This window comes from Bufo bufo, chromosome 1 (genome assembly GCF_905171765.1).
Source record: "Bufo bufo chromosome 1, aBufBuf1.1, whole genome shotgun sequence".
Taxonomy (NCBI): domain Eukaryota; kingdom Metazoa; phylum Chordata; class Amphibia; order Anura; family Bufonidae; genus Bufo; species Bufo bufo.
This window is the reverse complement of record NC_053389.1, coordinates 525,630,487-525,650,059: the sequence shown is the minus strand read 5'-3', so window position 1 is coordinate 525,650,059 and position 19,573 is coordinate 525,630,487. Positions and strand designations below refer to the sequence as shown.

Sequence of the window (19,573 nt, the reverse complement as noted above, 5' to 3'; positions counted from 1 at the left end):
GTGTTTTTCTCAAACCAGGCTGATGAAGAGCATCAAGATGAGACCTGCAGTCAACAAGAAAAGGAAATACCAGAGGTATTTATATATATATAGAGAGGTATTTATATCTAAGTTTTACTATAAAGGGAATGATAAGGTAATTGTTCCTGCTTCTGTTATATGTGAATACATGAATCAGACCTGCTGATCTAAAAAGAGACATCAATGGGGTTTCCAGGAAGTTCAAAAGTGATGGTCTATTCTTAGGATAGGTCATCAAAATCTGATCAGTGGGTGTCCAAATCCCAGCATCCTTGCTAATCAGCTGTTTAAAGAGGCTGTAGTGCACCAGTGAGCACCACGGTCACCTTCTAGGCCAGTGATGTCACGATCATCCATCACATGGCCTATAAGCAGCTCAGTCCCATTCAAGTGAAAGGAGCTGGCCTGGCATACCAAGGACAGCTGCTATACAATGCATGACATTGTGCTTGGTATGCTGTGAGGGGGTCGTTGGTCATTGTAGAGTGACCTATCAATATTGAACTCCCAGAAAACCCCTTTAATTTAAACATCTATAAGATTCATAGGACTTGGCAATAAGGATCTAGTTAAACTTAAGAGCCCCTTGCTGTCACTGATGCCCCAGGGATCAGTCATTTGACCATTAAAAACAATGGGACAGATTTACTAATTCCATAGATGGTAGAAACATAGACAGGCTGTCTAGACATGCACCAAATGTATAAGAATGATAGTGATAAATTTGCTGCATGGATAGACATTTCTGTCTAATGTTATACCAGCAATATCACCTCGATGAGCTTTGCACAGTGGAGTTTCTCTAAAACTAGATGGGACAAACAGTTTACGACAAACTCTAAGTGCACTTATGTAGCGCACATAGAAATGTTCTTTCTCTATTGCCTCATTCCAGTTTTACATGCAGCATTTACTGAGTACTGTATATGTGAAGCATGAGAACAGAAAAGGTAGTGTCTAGAACCCAAATGAGGGAACCTGCATCCAGTGTCCTCAGAAGCTCTTAGGGCTCATGCTCAAAGAACATGTGCATCCGATGCCCGTGCTGTGGACTTCAAATAGCGTTCCGCAATGCACAGGCACTGGCCATGTGCCCGGTTTCCAGATGCGGACCTATTCACTTGAATAGGTCCGCTATCCACACAGAAGAGGCATGGACTTAAATCTCACAGAAGTGCTCTTGTAGTACTTCAGTGGGCTTCACCCGATCTCTTACAGGGGGCACCCGATCTCTTACAGGGGGCTGTGATACGCACAATTAACCCCTCAGGTGCCGCACCTGAAGGGGTTAATTGTGCATATCATAGCCCCCTGTAAGAGATCAGGGGCTGCCAGGCAGCAGGGGGCAGACCCCCCTCCCTCCCCAGTTTTAATTTCATTGGTGGCCAGTGCGCCCCCCCCGGCCCCCCCTCCCTCTATTGTATTAATATCATTGGTGGCACAGTGTGCGCCCCCCCCCCCCTGGCTCCCCCTCCCTCCCTTTATTGTATTATCATTGGTGGCCAGTGTGCGCCCCCCCCCCCGGCCCCCCCTCTATTGTATTAATATCATTGGTGGCCAGTGTGCGGCCTCCCCTCTCCCCCCCTAATACTTAGCAATATTAGAATCATCATACTTACCTGCTGCGCTGTCTGTGACCGGCCGGGAGCTCCTCCTACTGGTAAGTGACAGATCATTAAGCAATGCGCCGCACAGACCTGTCACTTACCAGTAGGAGGAGCTCCCGACCGGTCACAGACAGCACAGCAGGTAAGTATGATGCTTCTAATATTGCTAAGTAACCATGGCAACCAGGACTGCAGTAGCGTCCTGTTTGCCATGGTTACCGATCGGAGCCCCAGCGATTAAACTGGGACTCCGATCGGAACTCTCCGCTGCCACCAATGATCGGAGGGGGGGGGGAGAGGGGAGGCCGCACACTGGCCACCAATGATATTAATACAATAGAGGGGGGGCCGAAAGGGGTGCACACTGGCTACCAATGATAATACAATAGAGGGAGGGAGGGGGGGGCCGCACACTGGCTACCAATGATAATACAATAGAGGGAGGGAGGGGGGGCCGGGGGGCGCCGCACACTGGCTACCAATGATAATACAATAGAGGGAGGGAGGGGGGGCCGGGGGGGCGCACACTGGCTACCAATGATAATACAATAAAGGGAGGGAGGGGTGGCCGGGGGGGCCGCACACTGACCACCAATGATATTCAAACTGGTGAGGGAGGGGGTCTGCCCCCTGCTGCCTGGCAGCCCCTGATCTCTTACAGGGGGCTATGATACACACAATTTACCCCTTCAGGTGAGGCACCTGAGGGGTTAATTGTGCGTATCACAGCCCCCTGTAAGAGATCGGGTGCTGCCAGGCAGCAGAGGCCGGTCATGTACACAGTTCGTAGTATATTCTAACTTGAAGCGTTCCCATCACCATGGGAACGCCTCTGTTTTAGAATATACTGTCGGATATGAGTTTTCACGATGTAACTCAAATCCAATGGTATATTCTAACATAGAGGCATTCCCATGGTGATGGGGGCGCTTCAAGTTAAAATATACCATCTGATTGGAGAAAACTCCGATCCTATGGTATATTAACTCCTGACTTTACATTGAAAGTCAATGGGGGACGGATCCGTTTGTAATTGCACCATATTGTGTCAACGTCAAACGGATCTGTCCACATTGACTTGCATTGTAAATCAGGACGGATCCATTTGGCTCCGCACGGCCAGGCGGACACCAAAACAACTTTTTTTTCATGTCCGTGGATCCTCCAAAAATCAAGGAAGACCCACGGACGAAAAAACGGTCACGGATCACGGACCAACGGATCCCCGTTTTGCGGACCGTGAAAAAATACTGTCGTGTGAATGAGGCCTTAGAGCACCTGAGGGGTTAATTGTGCGTATGACAGCCCCCTGTAAGAGATCGGGTGCTGCCAGGCAGCAGGGGGCACGAAGTGAAAACTCAGCTCTGAAAAAGCTTTTATGCAGACGGATCTTCGGATCCGTCTGTATGAAAGTAGCCTACGGACACGGATCACTGACACGGATGCCAATCTTGTGTGCATCCGTGTTTTTTCACGGACCCATTGACAGGGATCTCAAGTCTCCCGGACGTTCAGGGAGTCTAGATAGCGGCTCCCTGACACCCCCATGTGAAACAATATATCCCGGAAAGGTTTACTGATAGCAGAGCAGAGAGATAAGAGAAGTGACAGGACACAGAGTTTAGATTACAGGTTGAATTAACTCTTTAGGGTCAAATTGGCTTCTCAAGGAGATATATATGTTAAAGGCATCCCTTCTTCTGTCTCATTCAGTCGCTATAGAACTATTGAGAGAGATGTATTTTTTTTAAACACATTTACACATTTAACCCTCCATTTTAATTATATTATTTACCCCAGTGTTAAATTCACACCCCCTGGATGCTTGTTTTTTTCCTACAGTGGGATAGATAATTACACACAGGGTTTTAAAGAATAAACTTCCTGAATCAGACCAAGAGCCGACTCAGCGAGTCAGCAAGTGAATCGAAGCATCCGCGCATGCGCATTGCGCAACCTAAGCGTCGGTTCACTTGCTTCTTGTCAGCTCGGCGAATGAACCAAAGATTCGATTCATGAATCGGTTCATTTGAATGAACTGATTCAAATGAACCGATTCATGTGAAAGATCTGAACTTCCCATCTCTAGTTTACTCGCAGTAAACCTTTTCCGGCAACCTGTAGCAGTGTCCCCTTCTCGGCGCGTGCACACAGTGCAAGAAGAAGCCGATGCCAGCAGTCCGCAACGGCGCATTAGGCTGAGCCTGTATGCATTCGCGGGATCTCAAAGTGGGAGGAGAGAGGGAGAGGGAGAGGTGGCACTGAGGAGTAGAAGGCGGCGCTGGGCACGAACGGCGATGCGTGCGGCCGGGCACCATGCATCCACAGACCTCCCCTGCTTGGGCACCTTAATTCAGTGATTGACAGGTTAGTAAAACCTGTTTTTCCACAGAATAAAGCCACAAATAGCTTTTATAAGGCCATTTTAGAAATCAGAATGCTACCCTGGACATGAGCATATGTTTAGCTCATAGGGCTTATAGGTGGTGACAGAATCCCTTTAATTATATACATAAATATGACAATTTGGGGCAGGGAAATGAGCCCAGTCCTCCACACCATAGAGCAAAGTGTGCAGATACTGCATATGTCTGGAAAATGTAGTTAAAAGTTTGTGAAAGAAAAAAAAAAGAAAACCTCCCTGAAATGAGAAGTGCGCCTCCCTGAAATGAGTTTTTGCAGGTTGGGATGTCTGCATTGACTTGAATGGGTCCGTGAACCGTTGTCCGTCAAAAAAATAGGACAGGTCCTATTTTTTTGACGGACAGGATACACGGATCACGGAGGCGGATGACAAACGGTGCAATTTCCGAGTTTTCAACGGACCCATTGAAAGTCAATGGGTCCGCAGAAAATCACGGAAAACGGAACAACGGCCACGGGTGCACACAACGGTCGTGTGCATGAGGCCTTAAAGGAGTGAGATTCTGAATATATCAGTAATTTATGACGCAGCTATTTGCCAGTTATTAAAGGCATTCTCTGGCCTTTCCGAAAATCCCAGAGTCTTCAGAACCTGTGGTAGAAAGATTTACCCCTCTGTCACTTCTCTGATGCCGCCATCTCTGCTACTGCTGTCATAATATAAATGCAGTTGAACAGGAATATTCAGAAACAGGATCTGAGCGGGAGAACACACAGCCAGTCAGCGCAGCAGAGACAGCAGCATCGGGGCATGACGTATGGGTAGGTACAGAGGAAATAATATTTCTGAGGGGGCACAGTCCTGGGCATATTTCTGAGGGGACACAGTTCTGGGTATATCTCTGAGGGCACACAGTCCTGGGCATATTTCTGAGGGGACACAGTCCTGGGCATATTTCTGAGGGGACACAGCCCTGGGCATATTTCTGAGGGGACACAGTCCTGGGCATATTTATGAGGGGACACAGTCCTGGGTATATTTCTGAGGGGACACAGTCCTGGGCATATTTATGAGGGGACACAGTCCTGGGTATATTTCTGAGGGGGCACAGTCCTGGAAATATTTCTGAGGGGCCACTGTCCTGGGCATATTTCTGAGGGGGCACAGTCCTGGGCATATTTCTGAGGGGGCACAGTCCTGGGCATATTTCTGAGGGGGCACAGCCCTAGGCATATTTGTGAGGGGGCGCAACCATGTGCATATTTCTGAGGGGGCACAGCTGGGCATATTTATGAAGGGACACAGCTGGACATATTTCTGAGGGGGCGCAACCATGTGCATATTTCTGTGAGGGGGGACATAACTGGGCATATTACTGTGAGTGGGAACATAACTGGGCATATTACTGCGAGGGAGCACATAACTGGGCATAATCACTGTGAGGGAGAACATAACTAGGCATAATTACTGTGAGGGAGCACATAACTGGGCATCGCTACTGTGAGGGGGGCACATATCTGTCATAACTACTGTGGGGGGGCACATACCTGTCATAACTACTGTGAGGGGGCACATATCTGGGCATAATCTGTGAAGAGGGCACAATGCTCACATAACTACTGGGTGGTGGCATAAAGGGGGAATAATTACTATGTGGGGGAATTTATGGGACCGGGTGGGATTAGGTGTTTAGTTATGCTTGGGGTGGAGTTAGAGGCATGGCCTAGTGCAGAAAAGATTTGCCGCGGCGCACTTCAAGCACCATGCATAGTGTCCCTCTTCCTTCTTTCAAAAGTTGGGAGGTATGCTGCAGTGTTCACTGCGCTTTAGTTCCTTCATGTAAACTTCCAGCATGGATGGGGCCACATGCACCACTGCAGCCAGTGACTGGCCACAGAGATGACGTTTCTCCAAGCAGCACATAATCCAGCAGTAAAGTGCCTCTTGAGGACATGTATTGCATATGACACCGTCCAAGCTGGAAATTTACATGCGGAGACTGAAGCGCAGTGTAGAGAGTGGTGGACACACAGCCAGAACCAAGTACTGGGGAGCAGGTAAGTATGTTTCCCTCTACAAGTACCGCTGGGCTGGAAGGGGTGTTTAAAAAACTATATGAAGTTGAAGAACCACTTTAAGTTCTAACAGACCTACAGATAGTGAGGGGTTATTTTTGGGCTCCAGGATGTACATTAAGAGTACTATGAATGTGTATCCCCCCTGTATAGGTTAAATATCCTGAGACACTATTATTTGGTTGTTCTATAAGTATTATAAGCACTAGGCATACTGCTAAAGATTAATAATATTCAGTAAACTAGGGCTTTAGAAGAGGCCTCATTACTCCCAGTTTGGAAATGTCTGCATATTAATTATCAGCTTCATTTGATATTTCATTTTACAGTCTACAAACTACAGTAATTTTTTTAAACAATATTTAAACTATATTATACTGAAACATTTTAGGTATTGCCTTTAGTAATGCCTTTGTCACCCAGTGAATAATACTACAGGGGAGCAATATCAGAATCTTTGTATGTTACTAAAGTTTACATTAACAAACCAATAGATTTGTTTAAATGTGAATTTCTTGTTTTTTGAATCTATCTTTTAAGGATTGCTTTAAAGGCCATTCAATCATATGTCATTTTCTGCAGTAAACAAAACAAAAAAAAAGACACTCAAAAAAATATTTCATGGACCAGTGGCAAATAAAGAGTTTCATGGGCTGTGGGCTGTTTACAAATTTAGGTCCCCCACCATATCCATAGTCAGCAGCAAGTCCAGATGTGGCAGATAGTTTCCTCTAGATTTGCCATGAATCTGCGTGTTATATCCATATGATATTCATATGTTATATCCGCAGCTTTTCTGCATTTGAAAAAAAACTGCAGGATGCCATTATTTCCGTTTGTTTTTATTCTACTACATGCAGATAGGGTTTTGAAAACCTAATCCATATGTCATGGACAAAAATTATGGTACCCCAGAAAAGATTGAAAATAATTTCACCATAGGGACATGTTAAACTAGGGCTGGGTTCATATTACGTTTTTGCCATCTGTTTAACATATAAAAAAGTATACGTTAAATAGATGCCTCCGTGGCATCCGTTCCCCATAGAGCTTCATTGTAGAAAAAAAAAAACGTGTAAGCTGTTATATAATTTTTTTTTTCAGACTCGAACGTATAAATTAAACGAATGGTAAAAACTTGAGTGAACCCACCATAAGGTGTTCTTGTAATTAGCATTACAGGTGTCTTCAACCTTAATCAGTCAGTCTGTCTATTTAAAGGGTGAATAGTAGTCACTGTGCTGTTTGGTATCATGGTGTGTAACACACTGAACGTGGACCAAAGAAAGCTAAGGAGAGAGTTGTCTCAGGAGATTCGAAAAAAAAATGATGAACAAACATGTTAAAGGTAAGGGCTTGATGTTACTACAGATACATATAATATTAAGAAGTTTAGAGGGGACATAACCTCTTCTTCACCCATTCAGCCCCATGAGTGGAGCATCTCCCTCTAGTCCTGCACTGTATAGTGCAGGGCAAGGGTTTTTTCTTCAGATCCGGTGACGTACCGACCTTCTGATGGACATGCTGGGCGGAGGTTTCCACCTAGCAGTGAGCCCAATGACATCACTAGCACTAATGGGCAGTCTTTGCAGCACCTAGCAGTGTGTCAATGTAAACGAAACAGCCTGTGCCCTGCGCAATGCAGCGCAGGGCAATGGGAAGCATCGTAGCATTTCATGGGGCTGAATGGGTGAAGAAGGGGTAATGTCCGGGTTCAGCTCTGAAACCGGACAACCTCTTTAAGGTCCACAGGACTGCAGCCAACCTCCATGGACGCGGCTGCTTGATCTCAATTACAGGTCATGGGTCCTCCAACAGGATAATGACTCAAAACACAGAACTAAAAACATCCAAGAGTAAAGCATGGGACTATTCCGAAGTAGCCTTCTATGATCGCTGATCTAAATCCTATTGAATATCTGTGGAAGGAGCTGAAACACGCAGTCTAGAGAAGAAACCCCTCAAACCTTAAGACAGCTGCAGCAATTTACTTACAATGAGGGTCAAAATACCTGTGGACAGCTGCAGAATTCTCATTCAAAATTACAGAAATCACTTTTTTGGCAGTGATTGCTTCAATAGATTGTGCAACTAAATATTAACATAAATGTTCTGTCATTGTTGTCCAGGCCAGTTCAATTTGTTTGCTTTATAAATTATTCTGTTGAACCACAATTCAAAAGCAACATCTGATTTTCATTAGTTGATTTTCCATAAATTTTTAGTTATTATTACTTTTATGCCAACAATTTTTTATATATATAAATATATACTGTATATACTGAACAAAAATATAAACGCAATACTTTCGGTTTTGCTTCCATTTTGCATGAGCTGAACTCCAAGATCTGAAACATTTTCTACATACACAAAAGACCAATTACTCTCAAATATCGTTCACAAATCTGTCTAAATCTGTGTTAGAGAGCACTTCTCCTTTGCCAGGATAATCCATCCCACCTCACAGGTGTGGCATATCAAGGTGCTGATTAGACAGCATAAATATTGCACAGGTGTGACTTAGACTGCCCACAATAAAGAGTCCCCATGGCTGTACCATTCTTCTGACAATAACACTGTTCCTCGAATTGATATTTGTTATTGGACAAAATAAATCTCTATGCATCTTCAATACATTCCAAGTACTTCTTACTTTTCCCTGCATACCCCAATATACTCTGTATACTGCCTATAAACCCTGGTCATGTGGAATGTATGTGTACAAGCTTTCTACATCTATATTTGTCAATTTAAAGTCCTCTTGCCAGATCAGGCCACATACTGCAAAGACCCATCTTTGTGTATAAGGGCATATATTATGTACAGTATATGTGTAATGTGAAGATGGACCCTTACTATTCTAGTTATTATGTTATAGTTAAAGCAGAATGATGTTGGGTTCACATCACGTTTTTGTCTTACAAAAACATATGCGTTAAAAGGATGCCTCTGGTGGGTGTCCTACAGTGGCATCCGTCACCATAGCGTTCCATTGTACAAAAACGTATACATTAAAGTATATACGCTTTTTTTGCAGGACTCTGCAGGAGGGAAACACATAAAACAACCTATACATTAAATATAGCACAAAAATGTGATGCGAACCCAGCCTAAGTTTGTAAACTTGGACCACTAAAGCTGTCCACATACTTTATTTCCCTGCAATAGGGTTACACTGGAAACTACAATCTTACTTGCACTTCTCTACTGGTGCCACTAGTATCAGACTTCCCTTTATACTTATTTGGTGTTTTTAGTAGCCTTTCTTTAGGCATTTTTTTTGACATTATTGGCCATATAGATGCTTTAGCTCTTGGCATTTTTAAATGGCTTTTTTTTTTACATGGCTGACACTTTCATATTATAGAGTTTTTACCCCCAGTAAGGTTACTTCCTCCATAGAGCAGTATGGGAAAAAGTTATGCAAAAATGTTATTAAAATGCAACACATATTAGTGCTAATTTAAATATTTCACATAGACTTCCAAGTAACATCTGGAACTAGTGTTTTTGATGCTGTTTTTTATGCAGGTTTTGATGCAGTTTTTTGGGGGTTTTTTCAAAAGTGGATCCAGCAGGATAAAGAAGTATGTCTTTCCTTTATATTTAACATTCCTTTCCAACCCATTTCTGGCCATGGCTCAAAAAAATTGCATCAAAAACTGCCACAAAAAGCTGTGTGTACTCAGAAAATCACTGGCACTGAAGATTTTTCAGTGTAAGGCTACATACACACGACCGTATGTGTTTTGCGGTCCGCAAATTGCGGATCCGCAAAAAAAAAACAGATGACATCTGTATGCTATCCGGGTTTTTTTGCGGATCCATTGTAACAATGCCTAAAACGGACAAGAATAGGACATGTTCTATTTTTTTTGCGGGGCTACGGAACTACGGAACGGACATACTGATGCGGACAGCACACGGTGTGCTGTCCGCATTTTTTGTGGACCCATTAAAATAAATGGGTCTGCATCCTATCTGCAAAAAAACAACTTTCGTGTGCATGTAGCCTGAGATAGATGTATTCATTCATAAACTCCTAAAGTTATTTGTATGCTTTTTTGATCATAGGGATGCATAATACAAGCGTCACCAGAAATAGATATGTAGTATCACAATATTTAAAAATTAAGAAAAATTATCAAAACACAATACGACTGATAATTAGAGTTGAGCGAACACCTGGATGTTCGGGTTCGACGAGTTCGGCCGAACTTTCGAAAAATGTTCGGGTTCGGGATCCGAACTCGACCCGAACTTCATCCCGAACCCGAACCCCATAGAAGTCAATGGGGACCCGAACTTTTGGGCACTAAAAAGGCTGTAAAACACACCCGGAAAGGGCTAGAGGGCTGCAAAAGGCAGCAAAATGTAGTTAAATCCCCTGCAAACAAATGTAGATAGGGAAATGATGAGTTAACATAAAATAAATAAAAATTAAACAATATTAATTGGAGTGAGGTCCCATAGCACAGAATCAGGCTTCAAGTCACCCACCAATGGAGAAGGTCACTTACTATTATTTTGACCACAGCACCCAGACAAAGGAGAGAGGTCCCACAGCAGAGAACCAGGCATCATATCACCCACCACAGGAGTAGGCCACCATTTAGTTACTTTGACCCCTACACCCAGACGGAGGAGAGAGGTTACACAGCAGAGAATCAGGCATTTAGATCACCCACCACAGGAGTAGGCCACCATTGAATCAGACCCCGGCAACCATGTCAGATGGCACAAGCATAAGCTTTATATCAATCAGCACAGGAGAAGGCGACTTTGACAGACTTTGACCCCTACACCCGGACGGAGGAGAGAGGTTTCAAAGCAGAGAATCAGGCATTTAGATCACCCACCACAGGAGTAGGCCCCAATTTAATGGGACCCCGGCAACCATGTCAGATGGCACAACCATCAGCTTCATATCAATCAGCACAGGAGAAGGCGACTTTGAAAGACTTTGACCCCTACACCCAGACGGAGGAGAGAGGTTTCACAGCAGAGAATCAGGCATTTAGATCACCCACCACAGGAGTAGGCCCCCATTGAATCAGACCCTGGCAACCATGTCAGATGGCACAACCATCAGCTTTATATCAATCAGCACAGGAGAAGGCGACTTTGAAAGACTTTGACCCCTACACCCAGATGGAGGAGAGAGGTTTCACAGCAGAGAATCAGGCATCATATCAACCACCACAGGAGAAGCCACCATTTAGTTACTTTTACCCCTGCACCCAGGAAGAGGAGAGAGGCACCACAGCACATATTCTGGCATCATATCAGCCACCACAGGAGAAGCCACCATTGAGTTACTTTGACCCCCGCACCCAGGAAGAGGAGAGAGGCACCACAGCACATATTCTGGCATCATATCAGCCACCACAGGAGAAGCCACCATTGAGTTACTTTGACCCCCGCACCCAGGAAGAGGAGAGAGGCACCACAGCACATATTCTGGCATCATATCAGCCACCACAGGAGAAGCCACCATTTAGTTACTTTGACCCCTTCACCCAAACAGAGGAGAGAGGTTCCACATCAGAGAATCAGGCATCATATCAACCACCACAGGAGTAGGCCACAATTTAGTTTATTTGACCCCTGCACCCAGGAAGAGGAGAGAGGCCCCACAGCACATATTCTGGCATCATATCACACACCACAGGAGAAGGCCTCTTTCAGTGATTTAGGCCTTTGGACCCAGACAGAGGAGAGAGGTCAGAGATTAGCTTCATATCCCCCAGCACAGCAGAAGACCGCTTTATTTGACTTAGGCCTCAGCACCCAGACAGAAGACAGAGGTAGCATGGCAGAGGTTATGGCTTCATGTCACCCGTTAGTTTAACCGGCCACTTTCATCTGGTTAGGCCCCGGCGCCCAGACAGAGAAGAGTTTCATTCAACTGTGGGTTTCATAAAATTTGTATCAAATAAAGAAGTGGCCCGTAGCACAACAAGACATGTTTTAGGCAGTTAATAAGGACTACTCTGCACAAGGGAGGGACAGGTCCTGTGGGATCCATGCCTGGTTCATCTTTATGAAGGTCAGCTTGTCCACGTTGGCTGTGGACAGGCAGCTGCGCTTGTCAGTAATGACGCCCCCTGCCGTGCTGAATACGCGTTCAGATAAAACGCTGGCCGCCGGGCAGGAAAGCACCTCCAAGGCATAACATGCTAACTCTGGCCACGTGGACAATTTCGAAACCCAGTAGTTGAATGGGGCCGAACCATCCGTCAGGATGTGGAGGGGTGTGCAGACATACTGTTCAACCATGTTAGTGAAATGCTGCCTCCTGCTAACACGTTCCGTATCAGGTGTCGGTGCAGATAGCTGTGGCGTGGAGACAAAACTTTTCCAAATTTCTGCCATGCTAACCCTGCCCTCAGATGAGCTGGCCGTGACACAGCTGCGTTGGCGACCTCTTGCCACTCCTCTGCCTTCACCTTCCACCTGTTCCCCTGTGACATGTGGGAATGCTCTCAAGAGCGCCTCTATCAGCGTGCGCTTGTACTCGCGCATCTTACGGTCGCGCTCCAGTTCAGGAATTAAAGTGGGCACATTGTCTTTATACCGGGGATCCAGCAGGGTGGCCACCCAGTAGTCTGCACACGTTAAAACGTGGGCAACTCTGCTGTCGTTGCGCAGGCATTGGAGCATATATTCGCTCATGTGGGCCAGGCTACCCATGGGTAAGGACAAGCTGTCCTCTGTGGGAGGCGTATCGTCATCGTCCACCGTATCCCCCCAGCCACGCACCAGTGATGGGCCTGGGCTGCCACCCCGCTGTGAACTTGCGTCATCCTCGTCCCCCTCCACCTCCTCCTCCTCCTCGTCCTCCAGTACAGTGCCTTGGCTGGCGACTTGTGAACCTGTCCTCTGCTGCTTAAACAAACCTCCCTCTGAGCCACTTCGAACAGACTGGCCCGAAAGTGTTAGAAACGAGCCCTCATCCTCCTCCTCCTCCTCCACCTGGGCCACCTCCTCTAACATCATTGCCCTAAGTGTTTTCTCAAGGAGACATAGAAGTGGTATTGTAACGCTGATAACAGTGTCATCGCCACTGGCCATGTTGGTGGAGTACTCGAAACAGCGCAGCAGGGCACACAGGTCTCGCATGGAGGTCCAATCATTGGTGGTGAAGTGGTGCTGTTCGGCAGTACGACTGACGCGAGCGTGCTGCAGCTGAAACTCCACTATGGCCTGCTGCTGCTCGCACAGTCTCTCCAGCATGTGCAAGGTGGAGTTCCACCGGGTGGGCACGCCGCATATGAGGCGGTGAGCGGGAAGGCCGAAGTTCCGCTGTAGCGCAGACAGGCGAGCAGCGGCAGGATGTGAACGGCGGAAGCGCGCACAGACGGCCCGCACTTTATGCAGCAGCTCTGACATGTTGGGGTAGTGGTGAATGAACCTCTGCACCACCAAGTTCAGCACATGCGCCAGGCAAGGGATGTGCGTCAAACCGGCTAGTCCCAGAGCTGCCACGAGATTTCGCCCATTATCGCATACCACCAGGCCTGGCTTGAGGCCCACCGGCAGAAACCACTCGTCGGTCTGTTGTTCAATACCCCGCCACAACTCCTGTGCGGTGTGGGGCCTGTCCCCCAAACATATGAGTTTCAGAATGGCCTGCTGACGTTTACCCCGGGCTGTGCTGAAGTTGGTGGTGAAGGTGTGTGGCTGACCGGATGAGCTGGTGGAAGCAGTGGAGGAGGAAGCCGAGTAGGAGGAGGAGGCTACAGGAGGCAGAGAATGATGCCCTGCGATCCTAGGGGGCGGAAGGACGTGCGCCAAGGAACTGTCCGCCGGGGGCCCAGCCGCCACTACATTCATCCAGTGTGCAGTTAGTGAGATATAGCGTCCCTGGCCGTGCTTACTGGTCCACGTATCTGTGGTTAGGTGGACCTTGCCACAAATGGCGTTGCGCAGTGCACACTTGATTTTATCGGACACTTGCATGTGCAGGGAAGGCACGGCTGTCTTGGAGAAGTAGTGGCGGCTGGGAACCACATACTGCGGGACAGCCATGGCCATCAGCTGTTTGAAGCTGTCTGTGTCCACCAGCCGGAATGACAGCATTTCAAAGGCCAGCAGTTTAGAAATGCTGGCGTTCAGGCCAAGGGCTCGAGGGTGACTCGGGGGGAATTTGCGCTTCCTCTCTAAGGTTTGAGATATTGAGAGCTGAACGCTGCTGTGTGATATAGTGGAGACGCTAGTTGACGGTGGCGGTGGTGGTGGTGTCGGTGGCACATCCTCTGTTTGCTGCTCGGCAGGTGGCAACATTCCTCTCGAGGCGGAAGCCGAGGCAGCAGCGGTAGAGGGAGCAGGGGGAGCCTCAGCGAGTGCCTGGTTTTTAAGGTGTGTACCCCACTGCAGTTCATGCTTTGCATGTAGATGCCTGGTCATGCAGGTTGTGCTGAGGTTCAGAACGTTAATGCCTCGCCTCAGGCTCTGATGGCAGAGCGTGCAAGTCACTCGGGTCTTGTCGGTAGGACATTGTTTAAAGAAGTGCCATGCCAGGGAACTCTTTGAAGCTGCCTTTGTGGGGCTGGGTCCCTGTTGGCGATGTCCAGTAGCAGGCGAACTCTGGGGGCGGCGGCTCGTCTGCTTTGGCCCCCTGCTCCCTCTTTGGCTTCGCTGTTGTCTCGGTCTCACCACTACCTCTTCCTCTGAACTGTGAAAGTCATCGCCACGACCTTCAGTCCATGTGGGGTCTAAGACCTCATCGTCCTCTGCATCGTCTTCCACCCAGTCTCCCTCCCTGACCTCCTCCTGTTCAGTCTGCACACTGCAAAAAGACGCGGCAGTGGGCACCTGTGTTTCGTCATCATCAGAGAGTCGGTGACTCTGCTGTGGTGGTATTCCCATGTCCTCTTCATCTGGAGACATAAGTGGTTGTGCGTCAGTGCATGGTATGTCTTCCTCCACTGGGGAAGGGCTAGGTGGACGCCCCTGGGAAACCCTGGAAGCAGAGTCTTCAAACAGAAGAAGAGACTGCTGCATAACTTGTGGCTCAGACCGTTTCCCTGATATGCTTGGGGGTGATGTGACAGACTGATGGGCTTGGTTTTCAGGTGCCACCTGTGCGCTTTCCGCAGAAGACTGGGTGGAAGACCATGTGGTGAACGTGCTGGAAGCACTGTCGGCCACCCAATCGATTAATGCCTGTACCTGCTCAGGCCTTACCATCCTAAGAGCGTCATTGGGCCCCACGAGATATTGCGGTACATTCTGCCGGCTAGTTGAGGGAGTTCGTTCCCTACTGTGTGCGCCTGGGGCCGAACGGCCACGTCCTCTACCAGCAACAGAGGCTCCACGGACACCACCACGACCGCGTCCTCGTCCCTTAATAGTATTTTTCTTCATTGTTGCGATTCAACTCGCACCACAATGAAATATATTATTTTTTATAAGCAAAATCCCCTCACTGGAATACTTTCAGTCTTTTGACTGTATGGATTACAGATGGAATGACTGTTATATGTGAGTACCGCTTTCTTTGACAGATTCTAGTATGGGTACATATATGTTTTCCCAACCCCAGCACATTAGTTTGCTAATTCCAGATGTATGAAACGCAGGCCTAACTGTATCTAGTATATTGAACGCCAGATAAACTAACTTGGCCTTTTTTAAATAAAAAAAATTCCCTCACTGGAATACTTTCAGTCTTTTGACTGTATGGATTACAGATGGAATGACTGTTATATGTGAGTACCGCTTTCTTTGACAGATTCTAGTATGGGTACATATATGTTTTCCCAACCCCAGCACATTAGTTTGCTAATTCCAGATGTATGAAACGCAGGCCTAACTGTATCTAGTATATTGAACGCCAGATAAACTAACTTGGCCTTTTTTAAATAAAAAAAATTCCCTCACTGGAATACTTTCAGTCTTTTGACTGTATGGATTACAGATGGAATGACTGTTATATGTGAGTACCGCTTTCTTTGACAGATTCTAGTATGGGTACATATATGTTTTCCCAACCCCAGCACATTAGTTTGCTAATTCCAGATGTATGAAACGCAGGCCTAACTGTATCTAGTATATTGAACGCCAGATAAACTAACTTGGCCTTTTTTAAATAAAAAAAATCCCCTCACTGGAATACTTTCAGTCTTTTGACTGTATGGATTACAGATGGAATGACTGTTATATGTGAGTACCGCTTTCTTTGACAGATTCTAGTATGGGTACATATATGTTTTCCCAACCCCAGCACATTAGTTTGCTAATTCCAGATGTATGAAACGCAGGCCTAACTGTATCTAGTATATTGAACGCCAGATAAACTAACTTGGCCTTTTTTAAATAAAAAAAAAATTCCCTCACTGGAATACTTTATGGCTTTTCACTGTATGGATTACAGATGGAATGACTGTTATATGTGAGTACCGCTTTCTTTGACAGATTCTAGTATGGGTACATATATGTTTTCCCAACCCCAGCACATTAGTTTGCTAATTCCAGATGTATGAAACGCAGGCCTAACTGTATCTAGTATATTGAACGCCAGATAAACTAACTTGGCCTTTTTTAAATAAAAAAAATTCCCTCACTGGAATACTTTCAGTCTTTTGACTGTATGGATTACAGATGGAATGACTGTTATATGTGAGTACCGCTTTCTTTGACAGATTCTAGTATGGGTACATATATTTTTTCCCAACCCCAGCACATTAGTTTGCTAATTCCAGATGTATGAAACGCAGGCCTAACTGTATCTAGTATATTGAACGCCAGATAAACTAACTTGGCCTTTTTTAAATAAAAAAAATTCCCTCACTGGAATACTTTCAGTCTTTTGACTGTATGGATTACAGATGGAATGACTGTTATATGTGAGTACCGCTTTCTTTGACAGATTCTAGTATGGGTACATATATGTTTTCCCAACCCCAGCACATTAGTTTGCTAATTCCAGATGTATGAAACGCAGGCCTAACTGTATCTAGTATATTGAACGCCAGATAAACTAACTTGGCCTTTTTTAAATAAAAAAAATTCCCTCACTGGAATACTTTCAGTCTTTTGACTGTATGGATTACAGATGGAATGACTGTTATATGTGAGTACCGCTTTCTTTGACAGATTCTAGTATGGGTACATATATGTTTTCCCAACCCCAGCACATTAGTTTGCTAATTCCAGATGTATGAAACGCAGGCCTAACTGTATCTAGTATATTGAACGCCAGATAAACTAACTTGGCCTTTTTTAAATAAAAAAAAAATTCCCTCACTGGAATACTTTATGGCTTTTGACTGTATGGATTACAGATGGAATGACTGTTATATGTGAGTACCGCTTTCTTTGACAGATTCTAGTATGGGTACATATATGTTTTCCCAACCCCAGCACATTAGTTTGCTAATTCCAGATGTATGAAACGCAGGCCTAACTGTATCTAGTATATTGAACGCCAGATAAACTAACTTGGCCTTTTTTAAATAAAAAAAATTCCCTCACTGGAATACTTTCAGTCTTTTGACTGTATGGATTACAGATGGAATGACTGTTATATGTGAGTACCGCTTTCTTTGACAGATTCTAGTATGGGTACATATATGTTTTCCCAACCCCAGCACATTAGTTTGCTAATTCCAGATGTATGAAACGCAGGCCTAACTGTATCTAGTATATTGAACGCCAGATAAACTAACTTGGCCTTTTTTAAATAAAAAAAATTCCCTCACTGGAATACTTTCAGTCTTTTGACTGTATGGATTACAGATGGAATGACTGTTATATGTGAGTACCGCTTTCTTTGACAGATTCTAGTATGGGTACATATATGTTTTCCCAACCCCAGCACATTAGTTTGCTAATTCCAGATGTATGAAACGCAGGCCTAACTGTATCTAGTATATTGAACGCCAGATAAACTAACTTGGCCTTTTTTAAATAAAAAAAATCCCCTCACTGGAATACTTTCAGTCTTTTGACTGTATGGATTACAGATGGAATGACTGTTATATGTGAGTACCGCTTTCTTTGACAGATTCTAGTATGGGTACATATATGTTTTCCCAACCCCAGCACATTAGTTTGCTAATTCCAGATGTATGAAACGCAGGCCTAACTGTATCTAGTATATTGAACGCCAGATAAACTAACTTGGCCTTTTTTAAATAAAAAAAAAATTCCCTCACTGGAATACTTTATGGCTTTTGACTGTATGGATTACAGATGGAATGACTGTTATATGTGAGTACCGCTTTCTTTGACAGATTCTAGTATGGGTACATATATGTTTTCCCAACCCCAGCACATTAGTTTGCTAATTCCAGATGTATGAAACACAGGCCTAACTGTATCTAGTATATTGAACGCCAGATAAACTAACTTGGCCTTTTTTAAATAAAAAAAATCCCCTCACTGGAATACTTTCAGTCTTTTGACTGTATGGATTACAGATGGAATGACTGTTATATGTGAGTACCGCTTTCTTTGACAGATTCTAGTATGGGTACATATATGTTTTCCCAACCCCAGCACATTAGTTTGCTAATTCCAGATGTATGAAACGCAGGCCTAACTGTATCTAGTATATTGAACGCCAGATAAACTAACTTGGCCTTTTTTAAATAAAAAAAAAATTCCCTCACTGGAATACTTTATGGCTTTTGACTGTATGGATTACAGATGGAATGACTGTTATATGTGAGTACCGCTTTCTTTGACAGATTCTAGTATGGGTACATATATGTTTTCCCAACCCCAGCACATTAGTTTGCTAATTCCAGATGTATGAAACGCAGGCCTAACTGTATCTAGTATATTGAACGCCAGATAAACTAACTTGGCCTTTTTTAAATAAAAAAAATTCCCTCACTGGAATACTTTCAGTCTTTTGACTGTATGGATTACAGATGGAATGACTGTTATATGTGAGTACCGCTTTCTTTGACAGATTCTAGTATGGGTACATATATGTTTTCCCAACCCCAGCACATTAGTTTGCTAATTCCAGATGTATGAAACGCAGGCCTAACTGTATCTAGTATATTGAACGCCAGATAAACTAACTTGGCCTTTTTTAAATAAAAAAAAAATTCCCTCACTGGAATACTTTCAGTCTTTTGACTGTATGGATTACAGATGGAATGACTGTTATATGTGAGTACCGCTTTCTTTGACAGATTCTAGTATGGGTACATATATGTTTTCCCAACCCCAGCACATTAGTTTGCTAATTCCAGATGTATGAAACGCAGGCCTAACTGTATCTAGTATATTGAACGCCAGATAAACTAACTTGGCCTTTTTTAAATAAAAAAAATTCCCTCACTGGAATACTTTATGGCTTTTCACTGTATGGATTACAGGTGGACTGGTATTAGTAGGGGTGACACAAGCACACCCAAGTCCCTGATGTAGGATTTCTATGGCACAGACCACTATTACAAGTGATTAATGGACGTTGGGAGAGATTGTGCTGCAGCACTAGTCCCAAGATGGCCGCCGCCTATCAGCCCAGTAACATGTGCCAC

At 45.0% G+C, this 19,573-nt stretch overlaps 1 protein-coding gene across 1 annotated transcript in view; it reads left to right on the top strand.

The window, feature by feature from the left end:
- SLC13A1 (solute carrier family 13 member 1) overlaps positions 1–19,573 on the top strand; it is a 77,585-nt gene that overhangs the window by 18,264 nt on the left and 39,748 nt on the right. Inside the window, exon 7 of the mRNA XM_040411718.1 lies at positions 19–75. Coding sequence (XP_040267652.1) covers positions 19–75 — 57 coding nt within the window. The remainder of the gene's footprint in view (positions 1–18; positions 76–19,573) is intronic.